We start from the raw sequence: 14,861 nt of genomic DNA, 5'->3' as shown, positions 1-14,861 counted from the left end.
AATCTCTTCCTCTCCCTCCCCCCCTTCTCTCAGCCTTCTCACCCAAAGCACCTGATGAGGTCACCAAGACAGTCTGATCTATGAAAGTCTCCTAGAAACAGGTGTTTGCTTCCCTGCACCACTAGAACCATCAAGGACAACATTGCCTCTCTCGCTCCCTCCTCGGCGGAGTTCTGTAACCACCCTTTCGCACCCTGGCTCCTTCCCCACACCGCTCAAGCACTCACTTGTGCTCCCCCCTCCTTAAAACGCCATCTGCGGACCCTGCATGCCTGGCTAACTACTTTCCTATCTCCACTACCCCCTTCCTGGGCAAATTAGTAGAGAAGTTGGTATTTCCCCCCCAACTAATCCATCACACCGAGTCGGTTGGTTGCCTCCACGACCACCAGTCTGGCTTCAGAGCAGCTAGAGGCACGGTAACTGCTCTCCTGAACACCATTGATGACCTGCTCTCAAACCTAGACTGCAACCACGCTTCTGCCCTTATCCTCCTCAATCCGTCTTCTGACTTTGACACTTTCAAAACATTCCGGCATGCGATACCCTGGGTATCAGGGACACGATTGGTGGACCTCTTTCCGATCAAATCGGGCCTCCCAAGTTCAACTGGGCCCTTTTCTCTCATCACTCTCGACCTGCAGTGTCCCTCAGGGCTCTATCCTCTTACCGTTACTTTTCAACATTTTCCCTTGCCCCACTTGCCCATTTGATCTCCAACTTCTCTCCTCATTTCCAGCATTCTGCTGATGCCACACAGCTCTCCTTTAGCTTCCCTCCTCTCCTTCCAGACTGCCTGACTGTAAATTATGCATGGTGTGCTGCCACCGATCGCTGCCTTAACGCCAATAAGACTGAGATCCTTCTCATTGGGACTACTCCACTCTCCTTCCGACCAACACTCGGACCGTCCTCCTTGGGCCCCTTCCCCTCACGTGAGGCTAAAAACATGGGTGTCATCCATCTTCAACTCCTCTCTCTCATGCTCATCTCATATAGCTTACCTTGCCAAGAAGGCCTACTATCAGCTTCACCTCCTCAGATAAATGCTCCCTTTCCTCACCTTCCCCCAGAAACCCATTGTCTCCAGAGCTCTAGGCTGGACTACTGCAATAGCTTCTTCCTTAATCTGCCTCTCTACATCCAACTCTCCCTCTCTAAATAACTCCCTCCTAGAGTCCTCCGATCCTCTAGCTCCAACTGTCTGAAAATTAGACGTTTCTCCAAGCAGAGAGTGGGGGGTTGGATCTCTACTCTACAGCTGCCTCCCTCTGGAATGTCCTCTCTGTCTTGAGCCAGATCTCTTTAAATTCCAGAAGCTTCTCAAGACCTTCCTCTTCTTCTCCCTCACACTCTTGCCCTATCCCTCCCTCCTACCCCAGTTGCCCCCCCCTGCACTTCCAGACACTGCACTTGCACAAACCAAATGTCACGAGGCCTAGTAGGACCGTTATTGTTTTTCTCCTCTGCCGCCACCCCCTCCTTTGTCTTGTGGCACCTGGAAACACTTTCTGCTGTATAGGCGCCATACAAATATCCAATCAAATAAATAAAATACAGTCTGCCTTACCAGCTAGCACTTGCAAGTCTACAGAATTGCAGCCATGTTTCGTGTATGAAGTGCTTCTAATGCATATTATTTATTAAAAAAGAGTTTGTGGGGTCCTTCAGGTCACCTTCCAGCTGCTTCACAACACTTCTCAGCCTTGTACAAAGCAAGAAAGACCTAAGACGTGTCAATTAGGCATGACATAAAACAATGTATCATAGCATGCAGTATAACGAGACCACCATTATGTTTATTTTAAACACAATTTAAAAAAAAAGGTTGGAGGGGCAAAAATGCTATAAAATGAAACTGATCAAAATTGCCTTTAACAATTACAGTTTGAAAGGTAGAATTAAAAGACAACATGGATACAAACCCCAATGTTCGCGCTGTGAAACACCTGTGTATGAGCGCAATATAAATATTCAATTAAAAAAGTGGAAGTACTGCAGGGGTGTGTGTCTGTGAATGGTGGAGGAAAATTGGAGATTTCCCCCATCAATACACAAAGAAGATTTACATTAAAAAGCTGGGAAAACAACAGAGATTAACAGCCCAACATTGCCTAATGTAGTTTTTAAAAAAAGAAACTAATTAAAAACAACAAACACCCTTAAAATTGCCTCCGGTAACAACAAAATAATTCAAATAAAGTACAAGGATGTAAACTATTGAAACTCTAAAGACAAGTGTATGTGGAGGGGAAACACCTATCGAGGCAGAAAGAAGAAGCACATGAAAAAAGTAAATATTTCCCGCAAAGTTACACAAGAATAAAACACATCCATCTTAACACTACAGTGGTACACACACCCAGCAATTGAGCCTCCTCCAAACTCACATTCCAGGTTGCAGTTAGGGTGGATTCATGGCATTTAATGAGAGTCAGGATATTCTCTTTCATGGATATTCAATAACTGAACGCGAGGTAATGAAAGGTTTTTGAAACAACATAACCAAGGATCTGGGGCAAAGGTAACAAAACAATTTCTTGGTAGGGCCATGGAATTCTGAGAAACCCAAGTCTGAGTTTTAGAGATGGCTGGTGGGTGAGCTTCTTGGGGAATCTCACCTGAGCAGAGTATTTGGCCCGTAGCCTGCCCGCCTCACAGCCTTTGTCGCACACCCGGATCTGCCTGGCTTGCTCAAGCTCCCGTTTCAGTCGTATACGCGATTCGTTGGCATCTTTCATCTTTTTTTCGTTTTCCGCCCGCAATCGCTCAATCTCTTTTCTTAAGTTCCTTTTGGCTTCGGTTGCCTCCCGCAGTTTTTCCTTCTTTGCTACACGTAGAAACTCCAACTCCTACGAGGGTAGAGGAAGTAGAAAAAGGTTGTCTGATTTTCAAATGCATAGGTACTCTTGTAACGTGCACACTGATGTGATAAAACGGGTGACTTCAAAAGCATGACTGGGTACAGCGCATGTTCATTCCATTCTCAAGGTAGGCATTCTCAAGCTAGAAAACCAGGTCTTTACTGGGGGATCTCTTGAAAAGGTATATTGTAAATCATAAAAACCTTAAACCCAACAAAACCTATAATCCCCGACACAAGTGAATTCACTTTATCAAACTTGCATCCATTTTCCTTCAAAAAGAAAAGGGACTCAACAAAACAAAGTCATATATAAAGGAGCAAAGGTGGAGAAAGAGGAACAGCTCAACATACACATTGGGATACTTCACAAGATTACAGATTTAACATTAATCATGCAGTTGTGCTATTTGGAGTTTGATGTCAAAAGATCAAATTAAATGGAAAGACATTTAGGCATGGCTAGATAGAAAAAGTATTGCAGGAATTCCTCCCCGGGCAGCCTACACGAGCCCCTCCCCACCCCCACTTAACCCCTGCTCCCATAGCCTCAGTCGTTCTAGAATGTTTCTGCTCCACAGACAATGTAGCACTAAAGCTATGCACATGGTGTGGCCCTCCTAGGGTTAAAAGGCAGCTAAATGCATATGATAAAAATACACACCAGAAGCAACGTTTCCTCCCTCTCTCCCTCGAAACTAGCCTATGCATCAAGCAAAACTGCTGTTGAGTAACAACACCCTGCAGTCAAGCAAAGGGAAATCCTGTTCCACTTGAACTATTTCTCAAATCCTAGCCAGGCCATTGTTAATGCTACCCCGGCAGGGACTTTCGCTGCGGCTGCATTTAGAATCCATGCTGGACTGGGAAGGAAGCTGCCCTCTCCGTCCCACCCCCTCCCCCACTGGTTGCACTTTTTAAACCCATGAAGTGGGAATGAAACCTTCTATTATTTCAATGAGCCAGTACCAATATTTTTGCAACCAAGAGCAGAGAGATTCACCCCTCCCAACATCACAATGAACCAACTGGTTGCTGTCTGCTGCTCCGTTTCCACTCTAGTCATATAACTATTTACATTTCGCTCTTTTTAATACAACAACGGGGAAGGTTGTGACTCTGCAGACGGTAAGCTTGATGCTCTGCTGCACTTCCAAACAGTTGATTGGGATATAAGAGTGAGATGAAGATAAGAGTCGTGCTTTGATCAACACTACAATGTTTATTTACACAGACAGCGGATTAAGCCAGCCAACACAAACAGGACTGAAGAGTATAAACCGGAGGAATAAGCTGATGGTTTGGCAGAATGGGGCTGGATTCTTAGAGCAATGTGATCAGGGGAGATGTTTGGTAGCAAACATTACCTGCTGTAAGCTCCTTTTAGCCTGCAATGCTGCACCAAGTTTCTCTTCCTGCTTCACCCGCATTTTCACCACCTCATGCAGAAACTTCTCCTTGGACTCCTTGGTATCAAGGCCACTGTCCAGCGCTTGTCGGAGGTGCTCCAACTCAGCTTCCAGACCACTGGTGTGAGAGTCAGGGTTCACTGCGGCCTCAAATGTCGAAGTGCTGATGACACTGGGGGCCGCCGGCATGCTCGGTGAGCTCATGTCCTTTGCGGAGCTGGATGATGTAAATGATGGAGAAGACAACGACGACAGCGGCGAGGTCACTACAAGCAAAACAGATTTAAATTGGAAAATCAGGCACTGAAACGTTGTATGGAATGAGTTAAGAGGGGCAGAACCTGCTCAAGCTTGACAACCAAATTTGAGGAGCGTTATACAGGTTGAAAAACATGCGATAATGAAATCGTCAATGACTTACAATAATAAATCTAAGGTTTTCATATAGCACTCAATGTCCGACTCCTTCAGCTTCAAAGCGCTGTCAACTAAAGATTCTTTTTTCATTAGCCAATTTAGTGGTACTCAATTTATCGACCGTATTAGGATGAGAGGATGAGCTGGCACTGCTGGGATTTGAACACGTGAGCTTACCTCAAGTAGCTATCTCTAGAACCAAAGATCCCAGGGTATGCTCAACATTTTTGTTTTAAAAATTCTATAGCGAAACAGCCCTGTTACATTTCTAAAAAGCAAACCCACTTTAAACGGGCTGTATACTGAAAAGAAATCATTACAATTACCTTTACCCCATGTACTAATAACCAACTATCACCAATACTTAACATGCCAAAAACATCCTTTTGTAACTTGCTTGGCAGGGACACCTACTGACATTTGCCAATATGAAACATCCTCATTGTTTTCCAAGTTGCACACGAAAACCCAACTCTGAAAACGCGGACCATTTAGAGAAGGGTGCAACCCATTTTGCACTAGTCCTATAACTTCCTGACAGGGGTATGCAAACATTTTTATGGAATTTGACATGGCCAAGTACACACAAACGGAGGCTGTGGGTGAAAGGAAACTTTGCTTAATGAGAAGAAAGTCCACTTTCAGAAGTCTCTCATAGAAAAATGCAGGTCAACTTTTTCTTAAACGTACAAAGGTCAAAGTCCTGCCAGAAGACTGGTCTTTGTGGCTAAACAAGTCAGGGTTCGAAAGGAGACAGTCTGAAAGCTCCGAAGAAATCCTCACACCACTGCATGAAAGATTAAATCTCGCCTTTTGTGAGCACTCTGCAGAAGAGGGACCTCGGTCATGTCGGGATAAAACAAAGTATTGCTTAGGATCATACTCGCAAATAAAGACCACCTGTTTTTCCTCAAATGAACAATGCAGTCACTAGGCCACATCTCTTAAACAAGGCCATGGTTTTCTAACTGGCAATTAAAAAAAAGTCACTAAATAAAGGGAAACCTTTTGGGTTTCATGAATCCCAACTGAATCCTGCAGCTTAAAATACCCTTTCATTTGTGCTTCTGGTAAAGCAGAAACCTCAAATTGAGAAATGATTTTATCTTTCAAAGTCAATGGTATGGTTTCTACAATAGATGGAGCCTTCATGTATACTTACTATACATTTTTTAAAAATATATATATATATATGTGTATATAAAGTATCCACTCACACTTACATTCCTCTCGCGTTTCCACCTCGATTTCAGCCTCAGACTCTTTTTCTTCCTCAGCAGCAGAAACTGCAGGGGGTACCGGCGTCTCTGTTACCTCTGCGTTTTCTGCAGTCAGCCTCCGTTTCCGGGACTGGACTGGGCTACCAAGCGTTTCACTACTTCGGGGTGTCGTCGTGGCACCCGGTGAGCTGTGAATCACTTTCTGCTGTGTTGCGGCAGGTGCTAGCGCTACGTTGGGGGCCACAGAATTCTCAAAACTCTTGTAGTTGTAGAAACTAGAACAAAGTAAGGGAAAAACCGAGTTATGCATGTGGTGTTGATTCCATTTTCAGCATCTTCTGATTTTGCAGAATGAAGGGCCTTCAAATTCTGCAGCAAAACCATAGTGTTAACAAATGCGCAATGGACCAAACTGCAGCTTTAATGAATATTGGCTCGGGTCATACACGACTGGATTTGTCTTGGAGAAGGAGCAAAAACTGAAATGCAACAAAATATTTTCTTAGCCATGGCCCTCACAACTTGGTCAGAATTACATTTTATGTACATTCCTAAACTGCCTCCTTTAAGAGGGTATCTTGCCACAGCAAGGCTTTTTTTGCCACTTGTGATCCGAGATGTTTGGGAGTGTGGGGCGGGTACGACGACGAGCATTTTTTAATAAAATCTCTCCAATCCCATGTCTAGCTCTTTGTTCAGCCAGAACACAGTTGCTGCTGAAAGAAGCTTGGGAGGCTCACCCTCCGCAGCACACTAAATCTTCTCAAATTTGATGCAGCCACTCTGAGGGGAACTAGTCGTTCTCCAGCCTTTTCAATACTTGTAACAGTAATTGGCTCAAGCAGAGGCTGAGAATTGATGTGCAGTTTGAAAAGATCACGCTTGGGGGTGGGATGCTTTTGAAACAGCACAACGCTTCTGCCTCAGCCCGTTACTTTTACTTTCACTGCAAACACTGGAACGTGTTGGTTTCCACTAGGATTTGGAAGTCTACATGTCCCTAAGATTATCTCACCAAAGGCATTCACAGGCATTCAACTGACACTGTACCAACCTCTCCAAGGCAATTAATAATAATAATAATAATAATAATAATAATAATAATTAGGCTTTTATATAGCGCTACAAACCCTCAGGTATCCGAGCGCTGCTTATTATTACCCACGGTGTGTGGTGCTCATTTATCGACCTCGGAAGGATGAAAGGCTGAGTTTGGCCCCGCCGGGATTCGAACCTGCGTTAACAGGCTCTGCACGGGTGTCAAAGCGAGCGCTCTACTCGCTGTGCCACTTGACCGGCTAATAATTGCCAAACTCCCTCCAGCCCCCTCTGCCCTCAAACCCCACTAGCTGAAAGCTTCCCAGCGACTTGTCAGGGCCCCAGGCTCTAGTCAAACCCTGTCCTTTCCTCAGGATTGTGATGCAACACAATCCTGAGATTGGCTATGACACAAAGGTACCACACTGGGCTCCAAGAGTCGCATGCCTAACCCATAACTGGTTGTGTATCCCATCTTTCAGCCTTCAAGGCACATGTCTGATAAATTGATGCGTGCTACCTCCGATCTTGCAAAGGGACTAGCTTCACATATATCAAGTCTCAACTGGACTGCACCTACTATGACCGACACAAACCCATTCTGTCCTGCCTTCCTGAGAGCACCAAGAGTGGGCTGTTTCTTCTTTACCTGCTCTTCAATTTCACTGCCCCTTCCCCCACTAAACAGTGTACTATTTAGACCTTGAAGATTGCAATGTGTGGGGAGAGTGCAATTTCTAATACACACCTCACTGAGAAGAAAACAACCAGTCAATACCTTGATTAGGCTAACAATATTTGCAAGCTTTCGTGGAATGTCTCCACTTCCTCAGGCAGAGATGAAATTAAGCATTTGAAAAACAATCACAGCATTACAGTTTACATAGCCCCTCCTGCAGATGCCAAGTTATCTGTGCCAGTCTGTTTTTTCTTCTGCTTTTTTCAGTGCATTACCCTTCTGAACTGAAATTTTTCAGTGGAATATCGTGAAAAAGATTACATTCTGATGAATATGAACAAAACAAAATTACACATGCATCAGATGTTGTATCATTCATAATTTAAGCTTTCCGACGCCATCATTATCATGACACAATTCACTGCTGTATTTTACCTATGCGATTCCAGGCTCAAAATCGAGCTGAAATGTGTAAATTCAAACAATTCCATTCTTTTAGTGGAATGTTAAGAAAAACATGATCTGTACATGAAATGGAAAATCACGCTTCACTCAAAGGTTTTCGTTGTGGCATACTACAACTACATAATTTTGCACTAAAATATAACTTTGTTCTGGGTAGCAGAACACAGCCTTTTTTTTTAGTAAATAAAAAGAAATAGCCAAATGCGTTTTAGCTCTGTGAACAACCTACCAGGCATACATAAATGCACCATTAAACTGATTGAGTGATGGAGGGGATGCAATAACCTTGTGTCCACATCACTCTCGAGCCACTGCCCTCCATGAGCATTGAATTTTGTCTTGAGAATATAATGTATTGTGTAAGGGTGCAGAAGTGGACGCGAACACAAAGGTGGCATGCTTGTTGGCACACATTTGTATGCAACAGAAATAAAGGAAGCACCCTACCTGTCCCTATAACTAAGAGAGGTTTTCCTGCCTTAAAACTATGGATGGCGTAAGAAGGGACGTCAAAAAGAAATAGTCCACTATCCAATGTCTCAAACCTATTTCCGTCCCAACTATAAAGGCAGTTTGTGAATGATGGGACATATCCTTCTTCCCTGGCCGTCACTGGTCTTTTCTGAATTGGTCCACACAGATGGGGTGGAGTTCTCGTTTCCCCAGACCTTCTCCTCAGGCAATTAGCTTATAGTTCCAAAACAAGATTGATCAACGTCTTCCTTCGCCAAGCCTTTCTTTCAGTAGCATTAATAATGTCTGTATTTTTACCAAAGGATACATCTTTCTTTCTCTGGTTTTATAACTTGCGTCAAAGGGTCTCTTTCGCTTCCCCCGGTCTTTTCTTGACTTTAGAGGAGATTTCGCTCTTCGTTTGTTCCTCTGTCTTTTGCCAAAGGATACCTTTCTCAACCTTGGTCTTGTCTTTTCTCGTTAGATGGGCTCCAGACCTCTTTCTCAGCTTTCTAATTTCTCTTAAGCCTGGTTCACTATCCTGCCCGGTGTTCTCTCGCGTGTACAACTCTCAGATTTTCGCTATTTGGATCCCAGATGCCCTTCTCAGGTTTATAGTGCCTTTCAGTCCAGCCCAGTGCGCTATCCTGCACAGCATTGCCTTGCATAAACAATTCTCCAAGTTTCTCAATATTCGGGTCCCAGGCCCGCTTCTTCGGTTTATAGTGTCTTTTAATCAGGTTTGTTTCACTATTCTGCCAGGCCTCTCAAGGTCTGCCTGGGGTATTCTCTCACCCAATATGTCCTGGTTTGCTCTTTCTGCTTAGTACCACTGGGACGAGGAAGATGGGTCTGCACTTCCTCCCAACCATGACCTCTAGGGTCTACCAGTGCCTTCCCGGTCCCTCTCTGCGTACCTTCCTACTTGGTCTAAAAGGGTTCCGGTGGGTTCCGGTCGTCTGCAACACAAGTGAGCTTCTCCAGCTTCCCCTGGGCTTTTGCGGTCTGCTCTCACGGGCTCCACCACGCCGGTTTCTCCCCCCTGCACATCAGGTCCTGCCTGGACCACTAGGCTGGCTGTCTTCCTGCCACTGCACATGAGGTTCCCCAGACTTTGGGTAAGTCTTGGCTCTACTCCGCTCGCTCGTACCCTGCCTTCCCCTCTAAAGGTGTTCTGTCTGTAGGGTGTCCCCTCTGCTCGGCTTTGCTCTCCAGCTCGATTCTCCTCTGTGGCCGGACTGACACGGAGGAGAATCCGTCAGTTTTTATGGCGGATTGACTCTCGTGTCACAGACAGCTAGCATATTTGTCTTGGCTCTGCGTAGGGCTCTTCATTGCCCTGCTCTTCCTCGTGGCAGTACTTTTGTAGTCACACATTCTCATTCTTCCCTCACTCTTCCTCGTCACAGTATGGTCTACTTGATAGACGGGGTTGCTGTGTATGAGGTAACTAGCAGAAGAAAGGAGACAGAGGGTGGGGGTAATTGGGCCCAATCCATGTTATTGGGCGAGCAATGCCGGGCGGCATGGTGGTTAACATACTGCGTTGTCCTTCAATAGACTTCACCTCTCCCACATAGGGCGTGCTCCCCCATGGGATCCTCCAGCTGAGTACCACCCCCAGGGGGACTATCGGGTAGCGGCCTCACCTCCCTGGCCCCCATGAGAAAGATCCACCTACCAAGGAAAAGGGACGACCCCAAGGGACTCATCAAAATTGTTAGAAATATTACATGTGTATGAGGAATATTTTCATGTGTATAACATTACTGGCATAGCAGGGATATTTGAAATCTAGAGCTCGTATATGTGTTTTATGTAAAATCGTGAATGGTCCTAAATCTTGTAATTTGCAGTTATGGATATTTGTATGCAATATCATTGGTAAACAATTACATGAAACATTAAAAGCACACCCTACAAGATAAGATTTCATAACGAGCAACTTTTTCTTATAATCCTCTAAAGTCATCTTGGTGAACTAATGAGATTTACCAACTATTAAGAATCTTCTTTCTGGTCAAATCGTATGGTTCCCTTATCCTCCCACCAACCCCCCTCCGCAACCACCATTGTGGATTTTATTATAGAGCACTCTAATAGCAATATGAAAGTGAATATTATAAATCGCTACACATGTTTAACCCTTGAGATCCTATGTACCATTTGATGCAACCCCTGTATAGTATTTCAGTTCCAAAAGCACAGCAAATTAACAATTACACAGTGAATACCTTGTGTCAAATGACCAAACAGGAAAAGTATACATAAGAAAACCTTTAAAAAAAAAGCCAAACACTTACGCATTATGTTCGGAATGATTGACCATACGCTCTGGGGTCTGTAGCACAGGGGGACCCGTGCTAAGAAAGGATAACTCATCCCTATAATGAAATCAAACATGGGACAGAGGGTAGAGAAAAAGAAAGTGTGAGACAGACAATGAGAGGCAGCAAAACGAGAAAAAAATGCAACTGTTGATGAAAAGAAATTTAAGAGGACACGGACCCATTCATTGAAATATCTGTAGAACGAGTCCAATTTAAGCTATGCCTGATCTTGCAAGAATGGTTCACAGTGGCTCGCCATGCAAAAAAAGCACCAACTGCCTGCATTATTGTAGATTTACTGTACAAGAATTGGCATAATCAGCGGTTCCATTAACATCTTACTGAGAAGGAACCGCGATCTACTTCTAATCTACAGTCCTCAGTGCATGGGAATTATCCACAGAGTACACCAGTTCTAGAGGGTAGACATAACCTAGAAGCACAGGACTATCTAGAACATTTCCATAAAGTGCATTGCATTGCGGGAAACTAAGCACACTGCTAGCTGGGACACTACATATAAACGAATTGATTGGCATTTTAAATTGCTCTAATGAGCGGAGCCACTTTCTCAAACTGGTTGGTTTACGGTGCCACTTCTGCATGCTAGCCAGTCGGAGAACGGTAGGCAAGTTTCTCTGATGAACGTGGGGGAAGAGGTAGAGGACAGGTTTCTCAGTTACAAGAGACCATTGTAACTGTGCCATTATACAAAATTGCTCTTGCACCCCACTTTACCTGTCCCGGATGAGCGCAGGAAGATGTCCAGACATTTCTTTCTCGTTTGTTGAAATGGCTGGAGACCAGGGCCGGAAGGCAGAGAGCCGTTGCCGAGGATGCATGCAGCCAATGTTCTGTAGTTAACATGAAAAAAAAAGATAAAATGAAAAATATATTAAGACTGCACTCAGTGTCAAAGTATAGCTAAAACAGAAGGCAGAAATCAGTGCTTAATCACTTGTCCTTGGCTTCTTTTGGAGAGCATTTTGCATTTGTATATAGAGTGCAAGAATTGCCCCTATGATGTGCATGCTAAATCAGTTAGGGAAAAGGATTTCTTTGCACTTCTACTATGATTAGAGGGTTACCTCAAAGTCCAGTGCTAAGCAATGTGGAGGGCAACAAACTGAAAAGCGTTTATCCAAGCGCTTCAGTGTTTGGGACGTGAAAGCTTGGGCTTTTGTATTGAGCAAAAACAACAAACACTGCTGTACAAAGTCAGAACTGGAGAAATTCGACCATAAGGATATGAAACTGTCTAGTGTTAGCTTTGTAGCACAATACAAAAAAATCCAAGCTAGCACCCATCAAAATGCTTTGGCCAGTATCGTCACAAGTGTATGAAAGACCATGTTCTGACACGGGCAATTACATTGCAAGATTTTATTCTATCCATAATGAAACACCTCCCAAACGCACACTTTGGCCAACGGCCCACAACCAGTCACTGTACACGAGTCCCAGGTATGCCAGTACATTTAGTTGGAGGTGATAAGCAATGCCTGTTTTGGGTATTGAGAGCCTTTTGGGTGAAATGCAACATCAACTGATAGACAAGGATTTTTTGTTTCTCGCCTTTAAAGGCAAAAGCGATTTGTGTCTCTTTGCAAGATGTAAATGCTGTGACCCCGAGAACATAATGCCATACTATCAGGAAGAACAAACAGCAAAAAAGACTGCGTTCTGAGTTTTAGATAAAGACCTGGTATAACATTCATAGACCTAACCTCCTCTACCCTTTAAACCATTCAGCTCAACATAAAAATGACCTACATAGCAACAAGTTGATAACTTTCGTTGGGAGTCCTTGGGCCTCATTACGACCCAGGCGGAGGAACATATTAGCACCATGGTCCACGCCGGTGTCCGCCATGGCGGAATGGGGAATTACCACCCCATTCCAAGGTTGGCGGGGCGTTAATTCCCCATGCCGCCATGGCCCTTCCCCATTCCCATTTTTGCCCCATAGGGCTCAAAGGGAATGGGGAAGGCGCCAAGTACGGTGCCGCAGATTGCGGCACCGTACTTAGGGTCCCGACCTTAACGGCTGGCTTTACCAGCGCAAAGGGACCTCGTAATTAGGCGCTAATAGGTTAACGGTGCCGCAGCCTTTTACGGCGCCGTTAACCCATTAGCGCCTGGGTCGTAATGAGGCCCCGTGTGTCAGTTACATCATTTGGGTGCTGAAAAAGCAAGTGATACTGAAAAACTACCCACACAATACAGGGATCGAAATAAGAATTTGATAAGCAGGAGCTAAAAACAACTCCTCGGTATCAGACAATGTATTAAGCTGGAGTTAATGTTCATTAACAATGAGCTGGTATATAGTAAGTCACATCTAACTTCCACATGAGATGCACACTAACATTTTGTCCATTATACATGACTCATACAAAATGTCTTATAAATATGTCCTAATGCGTCTCCACATACATTCTAGAGTTAATGTCACACAGGTATCTGTTTATGACCATCTAGCATCAGGAGTCAAATGTAGCTCCTGGTAGTTTTGTTTAAAGTTTTTTTGAAGATAATTAGGCCCTACTAGGCTAGAAGCAGGAGCTAAATATCTCCCAGCTCCTGGCAATTTAGACCCAGGGCCATTAGGGTGGGAAAGTATTACATATACCCAGTATTTCATAGAAGTGACTGTTCATTGCACCTACCACCCAGCAACACATACTGTATCCACCCTGGAGAACCGGCATGATGTTAGGCCGGGCAACATGTGAGAAGCTTGCGGATGGGTTCCTTTTATGAGATCTCGGCTCAAGTTTTTGTGTTGTTGGTGCAGATTGCTAAGCAACTTTCCCTGGAAGGCCTGAGCTGGATTAGAGTCGCAATCTGGCACAGTTGCTGCCTGACAATAAATAGTCTGTGGTGTGGAATGAGCCAACCGAGAACCAATGTGACGGATAGAAACTTTCATGGATTCCTGACGGAACCCCAGAAGCATGGTTAGTTCATGGCTGGCACAGTTGCGCTGACGTAAGTGATGATCCGAGTAGATCGAAATATGTCGTGGCTGTTATTGACAAGAATGTTGCAGTCAAAGCAGCATAATTAACATGGCAATCTGAGAAGATATATAAAAATCAAACATTTAAATTAAAAACAACTCAAAGTTGTTCTACAAAATGAAAAAGTTGTAAAGCTTTTTTTGTAAACACAGATGTGCTACCCTGTAAGTAAAACCGTATCATCGCCCAGCAGACATCCTGCTATTTCATTGATGAATTGCCCATCCCTGACCGGGAGATACAAGTGAGACATCCAAAAGGTGATGAAAGTAGGAGTGCTTTTGCTACATATTGGTAGACACTTGGGCCTCATGACTGTACAAAAAAAACACAAGACATCAAAACACAGCTATGGCACCACAACATGGGATTGTAAATGATGGTACCTTGTTGGAATTTGCCAGTGACTGCAACCAATTTGACTGCTTCTCTTTCTCTGCGGAAGAGGGAGATGGATCAGGAAGGTCATCATTCTTTGGTTTTTTGGCAGCTGGTTCGGAAGAAATCTACAAGTAAAAAAGCAGAATGATTAATACAAAGTTACACTACTAACATTATAGGTCACTCCGCCTCCCGCACTCCCAGCCCCTAGTCATCAAAATGTAGGTAATTTCTACACTCCAAGCCTTAATCTTGAGCTCACAATAAAGCAATGTGCAATGTAGCTTTACAACTTAGCCAGTAGAATCGAGCAAGTAACCCTCGGACTACTGGCATTTGGAAGAGTGACAGATCCACCTATTCCCGTTCATTGGGATTCAAAGAGCAGCTACGGTGCAGCCAAAAACGCTGTGTCCTGCATGTCACATTGGCATACGTCATTTTCGGATACAGTGGCAAGGGCGGCGGATCAAGCACACGGGCAGTGCGTAGAGCGCCATTCCCCTCTTTACCAGACGTGTCCATGGAGCTCGGACGTTCTTGGTCTTCAGTTTATTAACAAAGCCAGTAAAAACGTTACCAT

At 44.3% G+C, this 14,861-nt stretch overlaps 1 protein-coding gene across 2 annotated transcripts in view; it reads right to left on the bottom strand.

Moving 5' to 3' along the window:
• The window catches only part of SKI (SKI proto-oncogene), a 196,922-nt gene that overhangs the window by 13,084 nt on the left and 168,977 nt on the right, over positions 1-14,861 (bottom strand). The window contains exons 2-7 of one of the 2 annotated variants that reach the window (XM_069610181.1): positions 14,284-14,403; positions 11,613-11,728; positions 10,848-10,928; positions 5,907-6,184; positions 4,231-4,538; positions 2,622-2,852 (exon numbers count right to left, since the gene is read on the bottom strand). In XM_069610181.1, the coding sequence (XP_069466282.1) occupies positions 2,622-2,852; positions 4,231-4,538; positions 5,907-6,184; positions 10,848-10,928; positions 11,613-11,728; positions 14,284-14,403 (1,134 nt within the window). The remainder of the gene's footprint in view (positions 1-2,621; positions 2,853-4,230; positions 4,539-5,906; positions 6,185-10,847; positions 10,929-11,612; positions 11,729-14,283; positions 14,404-14,861) is intronic. The other variant, XM_069610182.1, reaches the window with a different exon arrangement.

The sequence above is a fragment of the Ambystoma mexicanum genome, chromosome 8, assembly GCF_040938575.1.
Source record: "Ambystoma mexicanum isolate Mex_15411 chromosome 8, UKY_AmexF1_1, whole genome shotgun sequence".
NCBI classification, from domain to species: domain Eukaryota; kingdom Metazoa; phylum Chordata; class Amphibia; order Caudata; family Ambystomatidae; genus Ambystoma; species Ambystoma mexicanum.
The sequence above is the reverse complement of the archived record's forward strand: the minus strand, read 5'-3'. Positions and strand labels throughout refer to the sequence as shown.